Source organism: Canis aureus, chromosome 7 (genome assembly GCF_053574225.1).
Source record: "Canis aureus isolate CA01 chromosome 7, VMU_Caureus_v.1.0, whole genome shotgun sequence".
Classification (NCBI taxonomy): Eukaryota; Metazoa; Chordata; class Mammalia; order Carnivora; family Canidae; genus Canis; species Canis aureus.
The window spans coordinates 5,192,328-5,208,294 of record NC_135617.1 but is presented as its reverse complement, the minus strand read 5'-3'; the positions used below and the strand labels follow the sequence as shown (position 1 = coordinate 5,208,294).

The window sequence follows — 15,967 nt, the reverse complement described above, 5'->3', positions numbered from 1 at the left end:
AGAAGTTATATTTTCAAATCTTTCTTACAGTCCACAGAACCTAACATGATTAATAATTGTTCCACCAACTTATTTTGATAGTTGAATTTACCTTTTTATCACTCCAGCTAAAATTACATTTTCTAAAAAATTAATGGACTCTCCACTCTTATGGAAAAAAATTTCTATATTTTTGCAAAGAAAAAAGCCTAAAAGACTATACACAATATTATTTTTTATACAAAATATTAATGATTGTTTCTAAATTAGCATAACAGATGCTTTTAACCTCCCTTTTCCATAGTGTCTGAGAATTTTTATTTTTATTTTTTTATTTACCTTTTTTTGTAATCTCTACACTCAAGGCAGGGTTCAAATTCATGACTGGAGATCGTCACATGCCCCTTTGAATGAGCCAGTCAGGTGCCCCCATCTGAGAATTTTGTAATGAACATATTTGAATTTAATAATCAAGAAGGAAATGAATGAGATGAATTAATGATATTTATCACATTTCTTTTAAGATTTTATTTACTTATTTGAGATAGAGTACACACTCATTAAGCAGGGTGTACGGGGGTAGGGATAGAGGGAGAGGGAAGGAGAAGGTATCTCCAGCAGACTCTGCACTGAACACAGAACCCAACTTAGGGCTCGATCTCACGACCCTGAGATCATGACCTGAGTCAAAACCAAAAGTCAGATGCTTAACTGACTGAGCCACCCAGGCACCCCCATTTACCACATTTCTAATCTAGCAACTTTATGATTACATAGCCCCCAAAGGGGCTTATATTAGACATATTATATTTATATTATATTTATATATTATATTTATATTAGAACTTCCCCGTAACCTCAGGCTAAAATGCTAATGTTCACATGTTTCTGATATGGTCATCACCTAGAATTACTCCCTGTTGTGACATATCATAAACTGGAAAGTGCCATACAAAGATATAAATAAGGTTCAGGGGGATCCCTGGGTGGCTCAGTGGCTTAGTGCCTACCTTTGCCCCAGGGCGTGATCCTGGAGTCCTGGGATCGAGTCCCACGTCAGGCTCCCTGAATGGAGCCTGCTTCTCCCTCTGCCTTTGTCTCTGCCTCTTTCTCTCTCTCTCTCTCTCTCTCTCTGTCTCTCATGAGCAAATAAATAAAAATCTTAATAAATAAATAAATAAATAAATAAATAAAGCAAAGATATAAATAAGGTTCAAATAAAATTGAAATTTGATGTAATATTCTTTATTAATGGGACTTGAGATAGTAACAAATTTTAGTTTTTAAACTTCTTCCAATTCTGTATACATTCTTCCAAGTTCATTCCACAGCTACAGTTCTTTGACTTCTTTCCTCATTCTCCAACCCTGCTCTCAAAAGTTCTTTCACAGGCAAGAGTCCCACCATTTTGGAGTGATGAGTGAAATGTTCCTAATGTTCTCCACATGGAGAACACATCTCCACATATCCTCTTACCCATATATGAGACTATATGAACTAGAAAACACTAGGAATTAGATATATCATGGGATAGAGAAGAAAAGGGGCAGAGAACAAGCTCTATCTACTCTTTAATTTACGGTGTTGTCTACTACATTTTCCTAGATCTATCAGTCGCTCTTCACCCTCTGACTCTCATCCACCTTACACTTTCTGTCCTTCCACCATATCGAACAGAAAAATCCAATTCTGCCTTCTTATACTGGGCTGCTAGTGAAGAGAACTGTACAATTATGTAGACGGGTTCCATGACTCATCTCCTACTTTAGGTGGACTATAATACTTCTATAATCTTATCTTTGATCAGCAAATTTTCACATATCCTTCATCAATTACCTCAAATGTTTATTACTTAACACCACACTCACAAAAAAAGAGGCACACAAGAATGTAACTACCTCATCATCAACCTAGCAAAGTGTTGTATGTTGACACCATCATCTCTTCTATCACTGCAGTTTCAGATAAACTAGCTATTCCATTTACTATTCAAGGTCAATCCTTTCAGCTGTGCTTATGAGCCACTGATTTTACAAATTCCTCATTTACAGACCCTTTATCCACTAATAAACCCATTCAGCTTTGATTTTTCCCCAAAATTTACTGAGATATAATTGATGTGCAACAACCTGCACAAATTTTAAGCATACCATTTATGAGTTTTGATATAGCTACACACTCAAGAAACCATCATGACAACCAATATGATAAAGACTTACATGGTCTCCAAAGACTCTTCATAGTTCTCTATAATATTTGTCTCCATTCCCATCCTCAAGGAATCACTGATCTACTATCTATCACCATAGATTATTTGCATTTTCTAGAATTTTCTATAAATGGAATCAGGTAGGAAAGAGTGTAATTAGGGGGGAATAAAGAAAGACTAACTGCTCATGAGCAGAACTGTGGGCATGTCCAGGAAATAGATGAAAAGGCTCTAATTTCTCACCCATTAAGGCTATACAAGTAGGATATGAAGGCTAAAACGGACTCTCAAATTAAATAGCAATAAGATACCTACTAGAACAGCTAATATCCAAAACACTGACAACAATAAATGCTAGTGAAGATGTAGAGCAACAAGAAATTTCATTCATTGCTGGTGGAAATACAAAATGGTACAGCCACCTTGGAAAACAGTTTGGTGGTTTCTTCCAAAGTACACATACTTTTATCATAGAACCCAGTAATTGTGCTCCCTGGTGTTTACCCAAAAGAGTTGAAAGTTATGTCACATAAAGCCTGCACACAATATTTATAGCAGCTTCATTCATAACTGCCAAAACTTGGAAGCAACCAAGATGTACTTCAGTAGATGAATGGATAAACACACTATAGTACACCCAGAAAATGGAGTATTACTTAGTGCTAAAAAGAAATGAGCTATCAAGCCATGAAAGACATGAAGGAACCTGAAATGTCCATTACTAAGTGAAAGAAGCCAATCTGAAAAGGCCACATACTTTATGATTCCAACTATAGGACATTCTGAAAAAGACAAAACTATGGAAACAATAAAAAGATCAATGATAGTCAGGGGCCAAGGCAGGGTAGGAGGGTGTATAGGATAAATAGGCAGAGCATAAAGGATTTTAAGGCAATGGAAATATTCTGTATGGTACAATAATGGCAGATACACTTCATTAAACATTTGTTCAAATCCACAGAATATATACCAAGAGTGAAACTTAATGTAAACTATGGATTCTGGGTATCAACATAAGTTCATCATTATAACAAATGTACCTCTCTGGTGGGGGTGGGGGACGTTGATAATAAGGTAGGTTATCCATGTGTGGAGTAGGAAATATATGGAAAATCTTTAGACTTTCAACTCAATTTTGCTGTAAACTTAAAATTGCTTTAAAAATAAAGTCTATTAAAAGAAACATATAGCAATTTTGGAGTTGAAAATCCAAATAAAATGAAAATTTCAGCAGCGTATCTGAGTTGGCAGAACAAGGAATCAGCAAACTTGAAGGTAGGCAATTTAAAGTATCCTGTCTGTGCAAAAATAGAAAAAAAAATTAGGAAAAATAAGCAGAGCCTTTGAGAACTATGGGATACCATCAAGCCTATCAACACACATGATGGGAGTCTTAAGAAGAAAAGAGAGAAAGAAAGAGGGAGAAACAGTATCTGAAGAAATGATAACTAAACACTTGACAAATTTCATCAAAAACATTAATCTGGGATCCCTGGGTGGCACAGCGGTTTGGCGCCTGCCTTTGGCCCAGGGCGCGATCCTGGAGACCTGGGATCGAATCCCACATCAGGCTCCCGGTGCATGGAGCCTGCTTCTCCCTCTGCCTGTGTCTCTGCCTCTCTCTCTCTCTCTGTGACTATCATAAATAAATAAAAAAAAAATTAAAAAAAAAAAAAAACATTAATCTACATATCCAAGAATTCAACAAACTCCAAACAGGATCCACACTTACACACATATAGTCAAACAGTCAAAAGAGCAAGACAAAAAGAGAATCTTGAAAGTAACAGGAAAAATAATTCTTCGTGTATAAGAGATTCTCATAAAATTACTTACTTACTTCGTGAGTAAGAGATTCTCATAAAATTAACAACTGACTTCTCATCAGAAACCATGGAGGCCAGAAGGCAGTGGATTAATATAGTCAAAGTAATGAAAGAAAAAGACTGTCAAACAATTCTATAACCAGCAAAACTATCCTGCAAAATCAAAGGGGAACCGGGTGAGGAAGGAAAAAAGAAGTAAGGCATTCCCAAATACAAAAACTGAAAGAATTCATCACTAACAGATCTATTTTACAAAAATATGCTAAAGGGGGATCCCTGGGTGGCTCAGCGGTGTAGCGCCTGCCTTTGGCCCAAGGCGCGATCCTGGAGTCGCGGGATCGAGCCCCGTGTCAGGCTCTTGGCATGGAGCCTGTTTCTCCCTCCTCCTGTGTCTCTGCCTCTCTCTCTCTTCTATGTCTTTCATAAATAAATAAATAAATCTTTAAAAAAAATGCTAAAGGGAGACCCTCACTTAAAATGAAAGGAATATATACATATGTATATATGTGTGTGTATATATATGTATATAAAAAATATATATATATATGTATATATATATAATTCATCTACATAAAAAATAAAGGGCACTGGTAAAGGTAAAAACATGGGTAAAAAAACATAAATGTATTTTTGTTTATAACTTTTTTCTTCTATATGATTTAAAAAAATTACATAAAGCAATAATTATAAAACTGTGTTAGCAGGCTTGTAATGTACAAAGAAATATGTATGCACTTAGCCACTACATAATAATATTCATGCTCAACTTGTGTCAAAATCACTATCACATTGGGGCTAGGTCATTCAGGTAGTGATAAAATACTATTCAACCTAGAAACTGCATACTTTCAAAGGTCTATTAAGCAAATTCTCAATAAAAATATGAAGACTGTGAATGTGTCATGCTTTTCCAACTTCTGCACAGCAAAATAAAAAACAAAATGAAAAAACAACTTACAGAATAGGAGAAAATATTTACAAACCATATATCTGATAAAAGATTAATATTCAAAATATATCAGAAACTCATACAATTCAATAGTTTAAAAAAATCCAATTAAAAAATAGGCAGAAGGGCTGAGTAGACATCTTTCCAAAGACAACAAACAAATGGCCAACAGATGCATGAAAGGAGCTCAATATTACTAATCCTCAAGGAAATGCAAATCAAAACCACAATGAGCGATCACTTCACACGTGTATAATGACTATCATCAAAAGGACAATAGACAACAAATGCTAGTGAGGTTGTAGAGAAATGGGAACCCATGGATTACTCATCATAGAGAAGTCTCTGTTTCAAAAAGGACAAAAGGACATCTACAACTGGGCTTTCATTTCCTAATAATTAATACTTTAAATATCAACTTTTCCCCCAATTAACTCACAGAAAGGGAGTTAATGCTATACTATACTACAGTACTTTAAAATAGCAAAATTGCACACCATATTCACAATGGTTGAGACAACATGTTTAAGAATTTTAGGGAATTAAAAAATCACTTACCAAATGCTTATTCAGGTAAAACATTACAAATACCACCTTATAATTTATAGAAAACTGCCAAACTGGAATTTTTTAAACCATAAATTTTATATTCTAGAGCAAACTTAGGATCATGGACTGATAGTAAAATTATTTTTGTTCTGTTTATTCATTTATTTATTCAGTACACATTTATGGACTACCTGTTATATGGCAGGCACTATGCTAGGAATTGGAGATAAAAAGATAGTCTCTGCCCCTTAAAGTGTGCATAGTCTAGTGAGAGGCTCCCATTCTGAAAGCAAAGAGTTTATAACTAGAAGAGACCTATAGTTCCCTTATCTCACAAATAAAGAAACTGGCACTCAGGACTAAATAGTCACTCAGGCCAGCAGACACTCAACTCTACAGATTGCCTGCCCCGTGTGTTCTTTGGTACAACACATTTTCTTTGAGTGATGCTGGAGTATTTCAATGTGGGTAAGGCAGAAACATGGAGCTGTGGGCAATATATGTACAGTTACCAAATTAGAAGCAGAAATACCTAATGGATACAGACAATATAAACATTTGACAATTTTGAGACAGAAATCCCTAGTAGATGTGATATCATGATAAAATCCCAAAAAGAAACTAAAGAACTAAAATAAGAAAATGAACTAAAATAAGATAATATAATGGTAACTCTTCTAAGCCACAAATATGGCTTTGCCTTTGTTTATTGATATGTTAAGTGGAGATATTAAAAGTACTCATTTCATAGGATTGTTTGTTGTGAGAAGTAAATTAACTAATTCTTGAAAGCATTTAGTAAGCCTGGTACCTAGCAAATAGGAAATGTTAGGTATTCTTATGGACAATCATTTCTTAAGTGCACAATATATCATATAAAGACAAAAAAAAGAAAGAAATTATCTTTAAGGAATTACCCTATTATTATAATGATAGTCCTATTTTTCTAGCAACTAGCAAAATCTAGTACTAAAACATGTGAGAAAAAAAATTTAATATGCATAATATCTAATAATAAACCCCTTTCTCTGTAGACATATATCAGTCCTAAAATTACAAGAAAAATAGGCATTAAATTGTTACCTTATCAATAATGAATTGTATTAATAATGAACTACATTAATTAGTGATATTAATAATTATTTAGTAATGAATTATATTGATTCATAATTTAATTAAATCATCATGTAGCTCATTCAATATTCCTAAGATTATAAATCCTAAATAACATTAAGAGATTGTTTAAAGATGACTTTCAAGTAATTAAAGTTTATGCAGCTTTTTCATCTTATATAAAATATCATTAAACTAATTGACAACTTTGAAATAACTACGCATGGAATACATCACTGAAACTATTTCATATTAATATCACTCATCATCCAATATCAGTAACAAAATAAAAAACATATTGATATTCACTTACTGCAATCTCTCTACAAGCTGACATGGATATTCCCGTGCCTTCAATTTGCTTCAATGCATATTCCTTTTCATCTTTTCTGCATATGAACAAAAAAAAATTATTTTTTCTAAACATTATTTTCAGATTCAAAATCATAGCTACAAAAACAATAAAAATACACTAGTCTCTCAGTGATATATAAACACTCTCACTATGCATGCATTGCTTACTGGTTCTGATAATATTACAACTACAGAAATACAAAATACGAAAAAAAAAAAAAAAAAAAAAAAACCTCATGTCACAATGAAAACACTAGACAGAGCCAAAACACAAAATTCAAAATTGAAACAGGATACTAAACACAGCACTAGTTTCAAAAAGTAAACAAGTATAAATATAAACTCAAGCATATTGCAAGATAATTCTACTCCTGTCTTAATTATCTGTAATCTATGAAAGCATTCTGTTAAAACATTAACTACAAAAATAAATGACAGATGCAAACTTCTATATTTGTTTAAAGTAATTTCGTAGTATAAGAACCACTTAATAGGAGGGATGAGCTATAGAAGAATCTCGATCCATTGGGACACCCTATTCTGACTAGGACAGGGGGCATTCAAAAGCCTAAAGACCTCAAAAAAAAAAAAAAAAAAAAAAGCCTAAAGACCTCAACCAAAAGCCTTGGAAAGTCTTTAAAACTCTAGCCACCAACATCTCATTCTCAAGAACTCTAGGAAAACCCTAGTAGTTATAGTAAATTTTCCAAATAGTAAAGGTAGGATTAGGAATTCTGGGAAATCCCAGTAGTTATCAGGGTGCTCAACCAAGGGAAGACAGCAGTTCAATAATGGTGATACAGTCCATTAAAAAAAAAAAAAAACAGTTTCACATGAGTGGCTAGAGCAACACAGTATCCTCGGGGTACTGACACCAGAACTGGACACAGCAAAATGTCAGAAATGTGGTTCATATTCTGAGTTGTTCTGATAAAAGGAGTATCATCCACACTCTCTGAGTTTTGTCTTTTGACAAATATTGGAGCCTCAGCAAGCTTTCATCATGTCATGATGGTTTTTTCAAATGATGGCACCTAAATGGTGCCACATCTGCCTGACTTACCTATTCCTTATCTTCCCCATACTGTGTTTACTGGCAGATAAGGCAATTTTTTAGGTAGGCCCCATGCCTAGCATGGAGTCTGACACAGGGCTTGAACTCTCGACCCTAAGATCCCAAAATCAAGACCTGAGTTAAAATCAAATCATCTAAATGAATGAGCCACCCAAGTGCCTCGCAGATACAGTAATTTAAGAGAGTATTCATTACATGCATTTTAAAACATTTTACGTGCCTTTTGAAGATTTTCACAATCATCCATGGTTTGGGCAAATAAGTGAATTACAGTTACTGTCTCCCACAATCAGTTTGAAAATTATATCCATTTTTCTTCCAATACATGGCATTCAGGAAATAATTAAGCAGCATTTTGACAAACAGAAAACACACCAGATATATCAACAGAAAACAGACTGTTATGCAATTACTAAAATGATAATCACGACCATCATCAGAAACATGGAAAATGTTTACTATATATTAGTTAGAAAATACACAAATTATACCATATAAAATTATACATATATCTAGACATATGCTAAGATGATAAAAAGATGAAAATCAGTTGTGTTAAGATGTAAGAACTTATAATTAACTTTAGTGCTAATATTATATTATAACATCTTTTAAATTAGAATTAGAGGAGAAAAAGAGAAAAGCCAAAATAATTTGACACTGAAAATAGTCACGTACTAAAACAATCCTTAGTATCTTCAAAGTAATATCCTAGACATGTTAATTTAAAAAGCAAAGTCAAAACTAGAGAAAGCTTTAAGTAATCACTTTTTCCTTTTTCTCTATCCTGTTTCCTCCAAACATAAAGCTAGGCTTTTTTTCAGACCACCCAGAAGCCACTAAGAAGTACAAACAGCAGGTGACTGAATGTAATTAAAGCCAAACATCCCCCCCCTTAAATGTATGTGTGAACATGTGTGTAAAAGCATTCATGCCTGAGAGATTTAACGCAATGCTCATGATGTAAATTTCTCATTTAATAATTACTTTAACTACCAAGTATCTATTGCTAAATATTTTAAAAATTTGTTAAATTCTTAAAACAAAATTACATAAGCTTTTTGGCAAAATTTTCAATGAAATCATAATCTTTTAAAACAGAAATATTTCAATCCCCAGTTCCCTTAAATGAAGTGCTCCAGAAGCTCATGTAATTGCATGGTTTTATTTTTAATACTGTAAAGAATATTACACAATCTGGATAGGTTATCGTTGCTATGGAAACTATAAGATTTTTTTTTTTTGCAGTAAGTCAAAAAGTGCAAAATTAACACATCACATTAATGACTTTTGAATTTCACATCCAGGCTGTCAAAGGAATTTGAAAGCTTGAGCAGAATAAACTGAAGCATAGGCCTTTACTCTGAATTATATGGATGGGATCTAGGAACAAACCCAGTAATTATTTCACTTAATAAGTTTAAATATAACTTCCATCTGCTAAATTAGCAAAATACTCAAAGATCTGAAAACTTAAGGTTTATCTGCAGCTTTGAAATTGAGAATGAAAGAAAGTGGATAGGTCATGGCCATTTCTCTTGTGTATTAACTGTCAGATGGTAGGCGATAATGTGGCATCTCTAAGGTTCACCATATGAAGAAGGGGCAGATCCCAAGAGGGCACATGGGACTCACTTTGACCACCGTGCTCTCTCAGTGCTAGTCCTTGGTCAGATGCCAACACCTTAGTTATGAAAACTACACATGTGACCTTTCCTACAATGCCCACAAATATTTCAGTGATTAGCCAGGGGGCAAAGAGGCTTTATTGCTCTCAACCTATGGGAGTGCTGCCTGTCTTGGGGGTTTTCTCCAAGTGGCAGTGACAACTCATACCCCACGGCTTATGTGTCTCAGGCACACATAATATTAAGTATCGTAAAGGAACAATTTGTTCTCTTACATGACAAGGTTGAAAAGCAGGTAAACTTGCCCTACATACACTGCTATGATGGCCTGGCTTTTAGAGGCAACTTGTTCTTTCTTAAAACAATCTTCTTTCTAAATTACTTTAACTTTTAAATAAAAGTACTTTATTATTTGCTGTAATAAAAGCAGACAAAGTAATTCCAAAGCCTTTAGAGAAACTGCTTCCTAAATTTTACTGTATATTAGATACTACGATTAGGACACCTGATATTGATAATAATCAAAGGAGGTTACTAAGTAAATCCACGAGACTCAAAAACACATAAATTTTTAGAATAAACATGGATATATTTAATATGCAATTTTTTAAATTTAAAGACATTTTCTGCTATATGGCTGTAATGTATATCAAAACCATGTGAGCTTCACTCAGCAGTGACAAAGAAAAACAATTATTCAACAGGAACATTATGTAATAACAAAATAGAAAAATAAATCTGGCAGAGACTGCAATTCTATTACATTTTCCATCTGAGACACTATGTTCTGGAAAACTCGTGATGCAAGCAATTCTATAGATGGTAGAAAATATAAGAAGCACATATTTGTACAAATTGTAGAAATTGCTGCCTTAAAATGAAAGCTTTATCCCAGGCAGAAAAACAGGCTCAGCGGTGAAATTGTAATATAATTCAGGAAAGAATTTCTCAAGTTTAAAGAAGCAAGTTCAGGAACATCTCTTGAATGAAATATTAGGAACCGGCTTAATGGTAAAGATAGTTTTAGACTTTTCAATAATGTCTAAACTTGATGACCAGGGATGCCCGGGTGGCTCTGTGGTTAAGCGTCTGCCTTTGGTTCAGGGCATGATCCTGGAGTCCCCGGATCAAGTCCCGCATCAGGCTCCCTGCACGGGGCCTGCTTCTCTCTCTGCCTGTGTCTCTGCCTCTCTCTGTGTGCGTCTCTCATGAATAAATAAATAAAATCTTAAATACAAATAAACAAACAAACTTGATGACCAGCCTCCAGTCACTTTTAGCAAGGTGAAGCACCATTTAGGAGCCTGTATATACAAGTACAGGCCAAAACTCCACCCGTTATCATCATAATTAGGACCAAGGCTTTTTGACTCCTATCAATACTACTACCAAGTGTCCAGATCAGCCCTGGGCCATCTTCGGTCCTAAGGATCTATGACAGACAAAAAAATTAGAAGCATCTTTCAAGATAAGATGAGGAAATTCAAGTTCAAGCAATACTGAGATAAAAATTTTCATCTTCATGGGGCACCTGGGTGGCTAGGTCCAATGAGTGTCTGACTCCTGACTTCGGCTCAGGTCCTGATCAGAGGGTCCTGGGATCGAAGGGCTCTCTGCACTCAGAAACTCTGCTTGAGGATGCTTTCTCTCTCCCTCTCCCCTTTCTCATGTGCACACTCTCCAACATAAATAAACAAATCCTTAAAAAAAATTGTCTTCAAACTAATAGGGTTAAATATTTTTCTTGTTTTTTATATGGAAAACAGAAGAGGCTTACTATTTTATTTTACATCAACCAACAAACAACTACTGAATAAATATTATATGTTCCAACACTGCGCCAAACTCTGAGAATGAACAAAATTAGAGACTGACTACACTAGACACCATGGAGTTCACAATCTACCTGGAAAGAGAATCTGGGTGAGTGGGAAACAAAAACAAATAACTCTTATATGACTTCCACTATACCCAGGATGGATGCATAAGACACAGGAGAATCAGACTGTTTCTTTCAGAGCCTTAAGGAAGGTAACTATGTGAGTGATGCTTAAGGAGGAGTTCCCCAAGCAGAGAAGAGATGAAGGGGTCCAAGAATTACAGGCAGATGTACAGCATGAGAAAAACAACAGAGGCATATTCCAGAAACTGCTAATACTCAGTATGGCTGGAAGCTGGGGCATGATCACAAGGAGCAGAAGACAAATTAGAAAAGTAAAGGGAAGGGACCATGTGAGTCCTGGAAAAAAAAAAAAAAAAAAACTTGCATTTCATATGTCAACAGTGTGGAGCAAAAGGGTTTTTTTGGTTTGTTTTTGTTTTTTTGTTTTTTGTTTTTTTTGCAAAAGGTTTTTAGAACAGAAAAGGTAGTTAACAGATCTTTGCTCAGAAAGATAACTGTGGTAACTAGAAACTGGTGACAGAGCAAACATTTGGTAGTTTGCGTCAAATGTCCAGATAAGAGAAGATGAAGAACTAGATTATAACAGCGGCAGAAGAGAACAAATATGGATTCAAAAGGCGTTTTTGAGTCAGAACTGACGGAATTTAGTAACCAATTTGATTCTGTACGGGAGAGACAGGAAGACTCTGAAGATGGATGGAGTTTCCACTCTAATTGTGTAAATGAGAACACCACTAACCAGAGAAACGATGACATGAATAAATGGAGACCACGAAATAGAAGATTTTACTCTGTAGGCAATGAATGTTATGTATGAAGATTAATCTCATCAGGAAAGCCTGAGACTAAAGGTGTGAAAAAACAATTAGGAGGTGACCACAATGCAAGTGTGAGCAGGTAAGGACCTGGATTCGTGTAACAGAGTGTTAGCTCCAAAACAGGTATAACGCGATCCTGGTAAGCCCTCCTCATTTTAAAGATGAAGAAGCTAGGCAAGCATCCAGAAGCAGAACTGAAATGAAGCCTTCCAATTCCAAGCCCGGTGTTCTCCAAAACAGAGTGGTAACGGTAAGACCGAAGAAAAGATGGAACATTTGTGACAGTCATTCTAAAAGAAGAATCAGCAGGACCAGGTTAATAAATAATGAAGATCAAGAAGGCTGAATCAAGGAGAAGTCTGAGGGTCTGAGATTGCTGATGGGGAAGATGGTATCATGAAGGACAAGACTTGGGGGGGGATCTCAGAAGGTCCTTTGGCTCATAAATGATTCTTTTGGATAGAAAGAAAAACTCCAACCAAAAATGAAAATATCTGAGGAGTTCAAAAGGGAGATGCCCTAATGGTGTTTACTGAGGAACTACTGTAGTAGTTTCAGGCTGAAGGGACCTGAGCCTATATAGGTGATATTGGATTAGAGGATGTAGCACAAAGATGACCTTCTTGGTGTCTAAAAAAGAACTTGAGGCAAGAAGGGGAAAAGGAAGAGACACAGAGAAGGAAGGAAAGACAAATGGCAGAACAACTTCTGAACACTTCTCTCTTATGTCCCTTAAGAGGACAGACTCTGGGCAGCCCGGGTGGCTCGACACTTTAGTGCTGCCTTCAGCCCAGGGCGTGATCCTGGAGACCCGGGATCGAGTCCCACGTCGGGCTCCCTGCATGGAGCCTGCTTCTCCCTCTGCTTGTGTCTCTGCCTCTCTCTCTCTCTCTGTGTTTCTCATGAATAAATAGATGAAATCTTAAAAAAAAAAAAAAAGGACAGACTCTTCTATGAATTCATCAAATTTCCTTTTCCAAACCTTAAGAGTAAAACTGAAGTAATGAAATCATCAGAAATACAGTATCTAAGACAGTACAGTATTACCAGTTTTTATAGTGGTAGGTGTTATCAATTAAGACATTCTTCAAACAGTATGACACCCAAGTCTTACCAACAAATTTTTCTTCAAGAATGCGGACATAAAGCAAGATCCTATCCCTTTCTTTTAATATGTGTTGATTTGGCTTAGCAGATTAAGAGGCCTCCACATCATACACGGAAAACATATACATATGGAAGAAAAGAATTCGGAAAAACAAAAACCAAAAAATATCACTTAGTTTTACGTTGGTATCATTCTGAGTGTTTCTTTTTTTTTTTTTTTTTTTTTTTTATTCATTTATGATAGTCACAGAGAGAGAGGGAGAGAGAGAGGCAGAGAGAGAAGCAGGCTCCATGCACCGGGAGCCAGATGTGGGATTCGATCCCGGATCTCCAGGATCGCGCCCTGGGCCAAAGGCAGGCGCCAAACCGCTGCGCCACCCAGGGATCCCTCATTCTGAGTGTTTCCATATCATGAACTCAGTATTCAGCCTGCGATTCTTTGTTTGGGAACTCTTTCCTGTATTATATGATAGCATAGTATTTTTAAATTTTTTCTCATGAAATTTTCCAAAAATGAATGAAATATTCTATGTATCTGTCACACAGCTTCAACAATTATCAACACATGGCCAGTCTTATTTCCACTGCCTACCCTCTTGATTATTTTGAAACAAAATCCACATACCACACCATTTCACTCATAAACAGTTCCACACCATAATATTTTTAATTATCAGGAATTTTTCTTTTTTAAATGCTAAGACTTTTAAAATAATTCTGAAATATTCAAAACCTGTAACACAAGTTACTCTTACTATTTTGTATCCCCCTTATTAATGAAAAATGTCAAATAGTACTACCACCTTCTTTGTTTTCATCTATCAAACATTTCATCTACTCATTCTCTTAACATCACCAAAATACAATAATGGTCTCCTTATTAAAGTTCACGATTCCCTTGCAACATGGAGATTTGACAAGAGTTTATCTTTTTGCCTTCATTCCTTAGAAAGACAGCCTTTATTTAGGTTTTCTTAAAAACTGATTAATGTTTCTTTCTCTAGAAAAATAATCTATCATGTTATACTATTTCCTTCATTCAGAATTCCATTTCTGATAAACATTTACTAATCTAAAGGCTCTGAAATGATAAAATTTCGGAAGCTCCTATTATGGCAAATTTCTACTGCTCAGAAGTTATTTTAATTTTTTAATAATTTATTTTTTAATTTTATCTAAATTGAATTAACATACATTATATTATTGGTTTCAGAGGTAGTGCTCAGTGATTCATCAGTTTTATATAATGTCCAGTGCTCATTATTACATCATGTGCCCTCCTTAATGCTCATCATCCAATTATCCCATCCCTTACTGCCCCCTCTCCAGTCACCCTCAATTTGTTTCCTATGACTAAGAGTCTCTTATGGTTTGTCTCCCTCTCTGATTTCATCTTCTTTTATTTTTTACTCTCTTCGCTTATGATCCTCTGTTTTGTTTCAGAAGTTATTTTAATTAAAACAAATACATCTGCAGTAATACTTTAAGATATAGGCATCAAAGTGTGAAGCTGAAAACACAAATAATTCAGGATTGTATTACACAGAAAGTAATCATTAGCAAATATTTAGTATATAAACCAAAATTTTAATATAAAACATTATTTTCCTATGAGAATTGTTGAATCTTAAATCAGATTTACTTGCTACAGAGAGTAAATGTAGCAAATAATTCCAGCCTCTCCTTTCAGAAATATTTTACTAGGCCTGTGGTGTGTACCAGGCATTGTGTTGGGCTCTAGGAAAAGTAGGAAGGACAAGATGATCCTTTCCCTTGTGAACCTTTACACCGAGAGACACACCAGAAAGGGACACAATCTGATAAGCACTACCACACATGTATATGCAAAGTACATCAGATAAAGAACAGAAAGTCTTTGGTTCTGGTGAAGGGGATAGACAGGCTATCGGTAAATAATTTTCAAAGGGAATATCTGAGCGGACCTTGAGAGATGAGTAGTATTTCATTAAGCAAAAAAAGAGGTCAGGGCCTTACAGACACCAGAAATGTATGGACAAAGTCTGAAAATTAAAATCTATGCTATATTCAAGAAGTTAGCAGAAGACTTATATAGCTAGAACACAGAGATGGAATAACACAAAAAGAGCAAAGTAGAATTAGCATAGTCTTATACAGTATGCTAATAAGTTGGCATTTTTTTCTGTATAATGAATGGGAAACCATCAGAAGTTCTTAAGCAACAGAAACATATGATCAAACAGGTACTCTTAGCAAAGCAGGCAGAGAGTGTACAGGATGGATCAAAGGATTTAAAACCAGAGGTTGGGCAAATGTTGTAAAAGTCCTATAAAAGGGTTGATAAGGACCAAAATCAGAGTAAGTACAGTTAGGAATGGAAAGAATGTATACAAAAGGCATTCCAGAGATAGGCTCATCTACCATAGCCAAATATATATAGGCATATTGCAGGCATTGAAGAAATATTTGATGCATAAA

The 15,967-nt window shown here is 35.1% G+C and overlaps 1 protein-coding gene across 9 annotated transcripts in view; it reads right to left on the bottom strand.

Moving 5' to 3' along the window:
• Positions 1–15,967, bottom strand: part of CDK19 (cyclin dependent kinase 19) — a 161,577-nt gene that overhangs the window by 92,689 nt on the left and 52,921 nt on the right. For 8 of the 9 annotated variants that reach the window (XM_077902783.1, XM_077902791.1, XM_077902787.1 and 5 more), the window contains one exon: positions 6,939–7,014. The exons of the other annotated variant lie outside the window; for it this stretch is intronic. In XM_077902783.1, the coding sequence (XP_077758909.1) occupies positions 6,939–7,014 (76 nt within the window). The remainder of the gene's footprint in view (positions 1–6,938; positions 7,015–15,967) is intronic. 9 annotated transcript variants of the gene reach the window in all.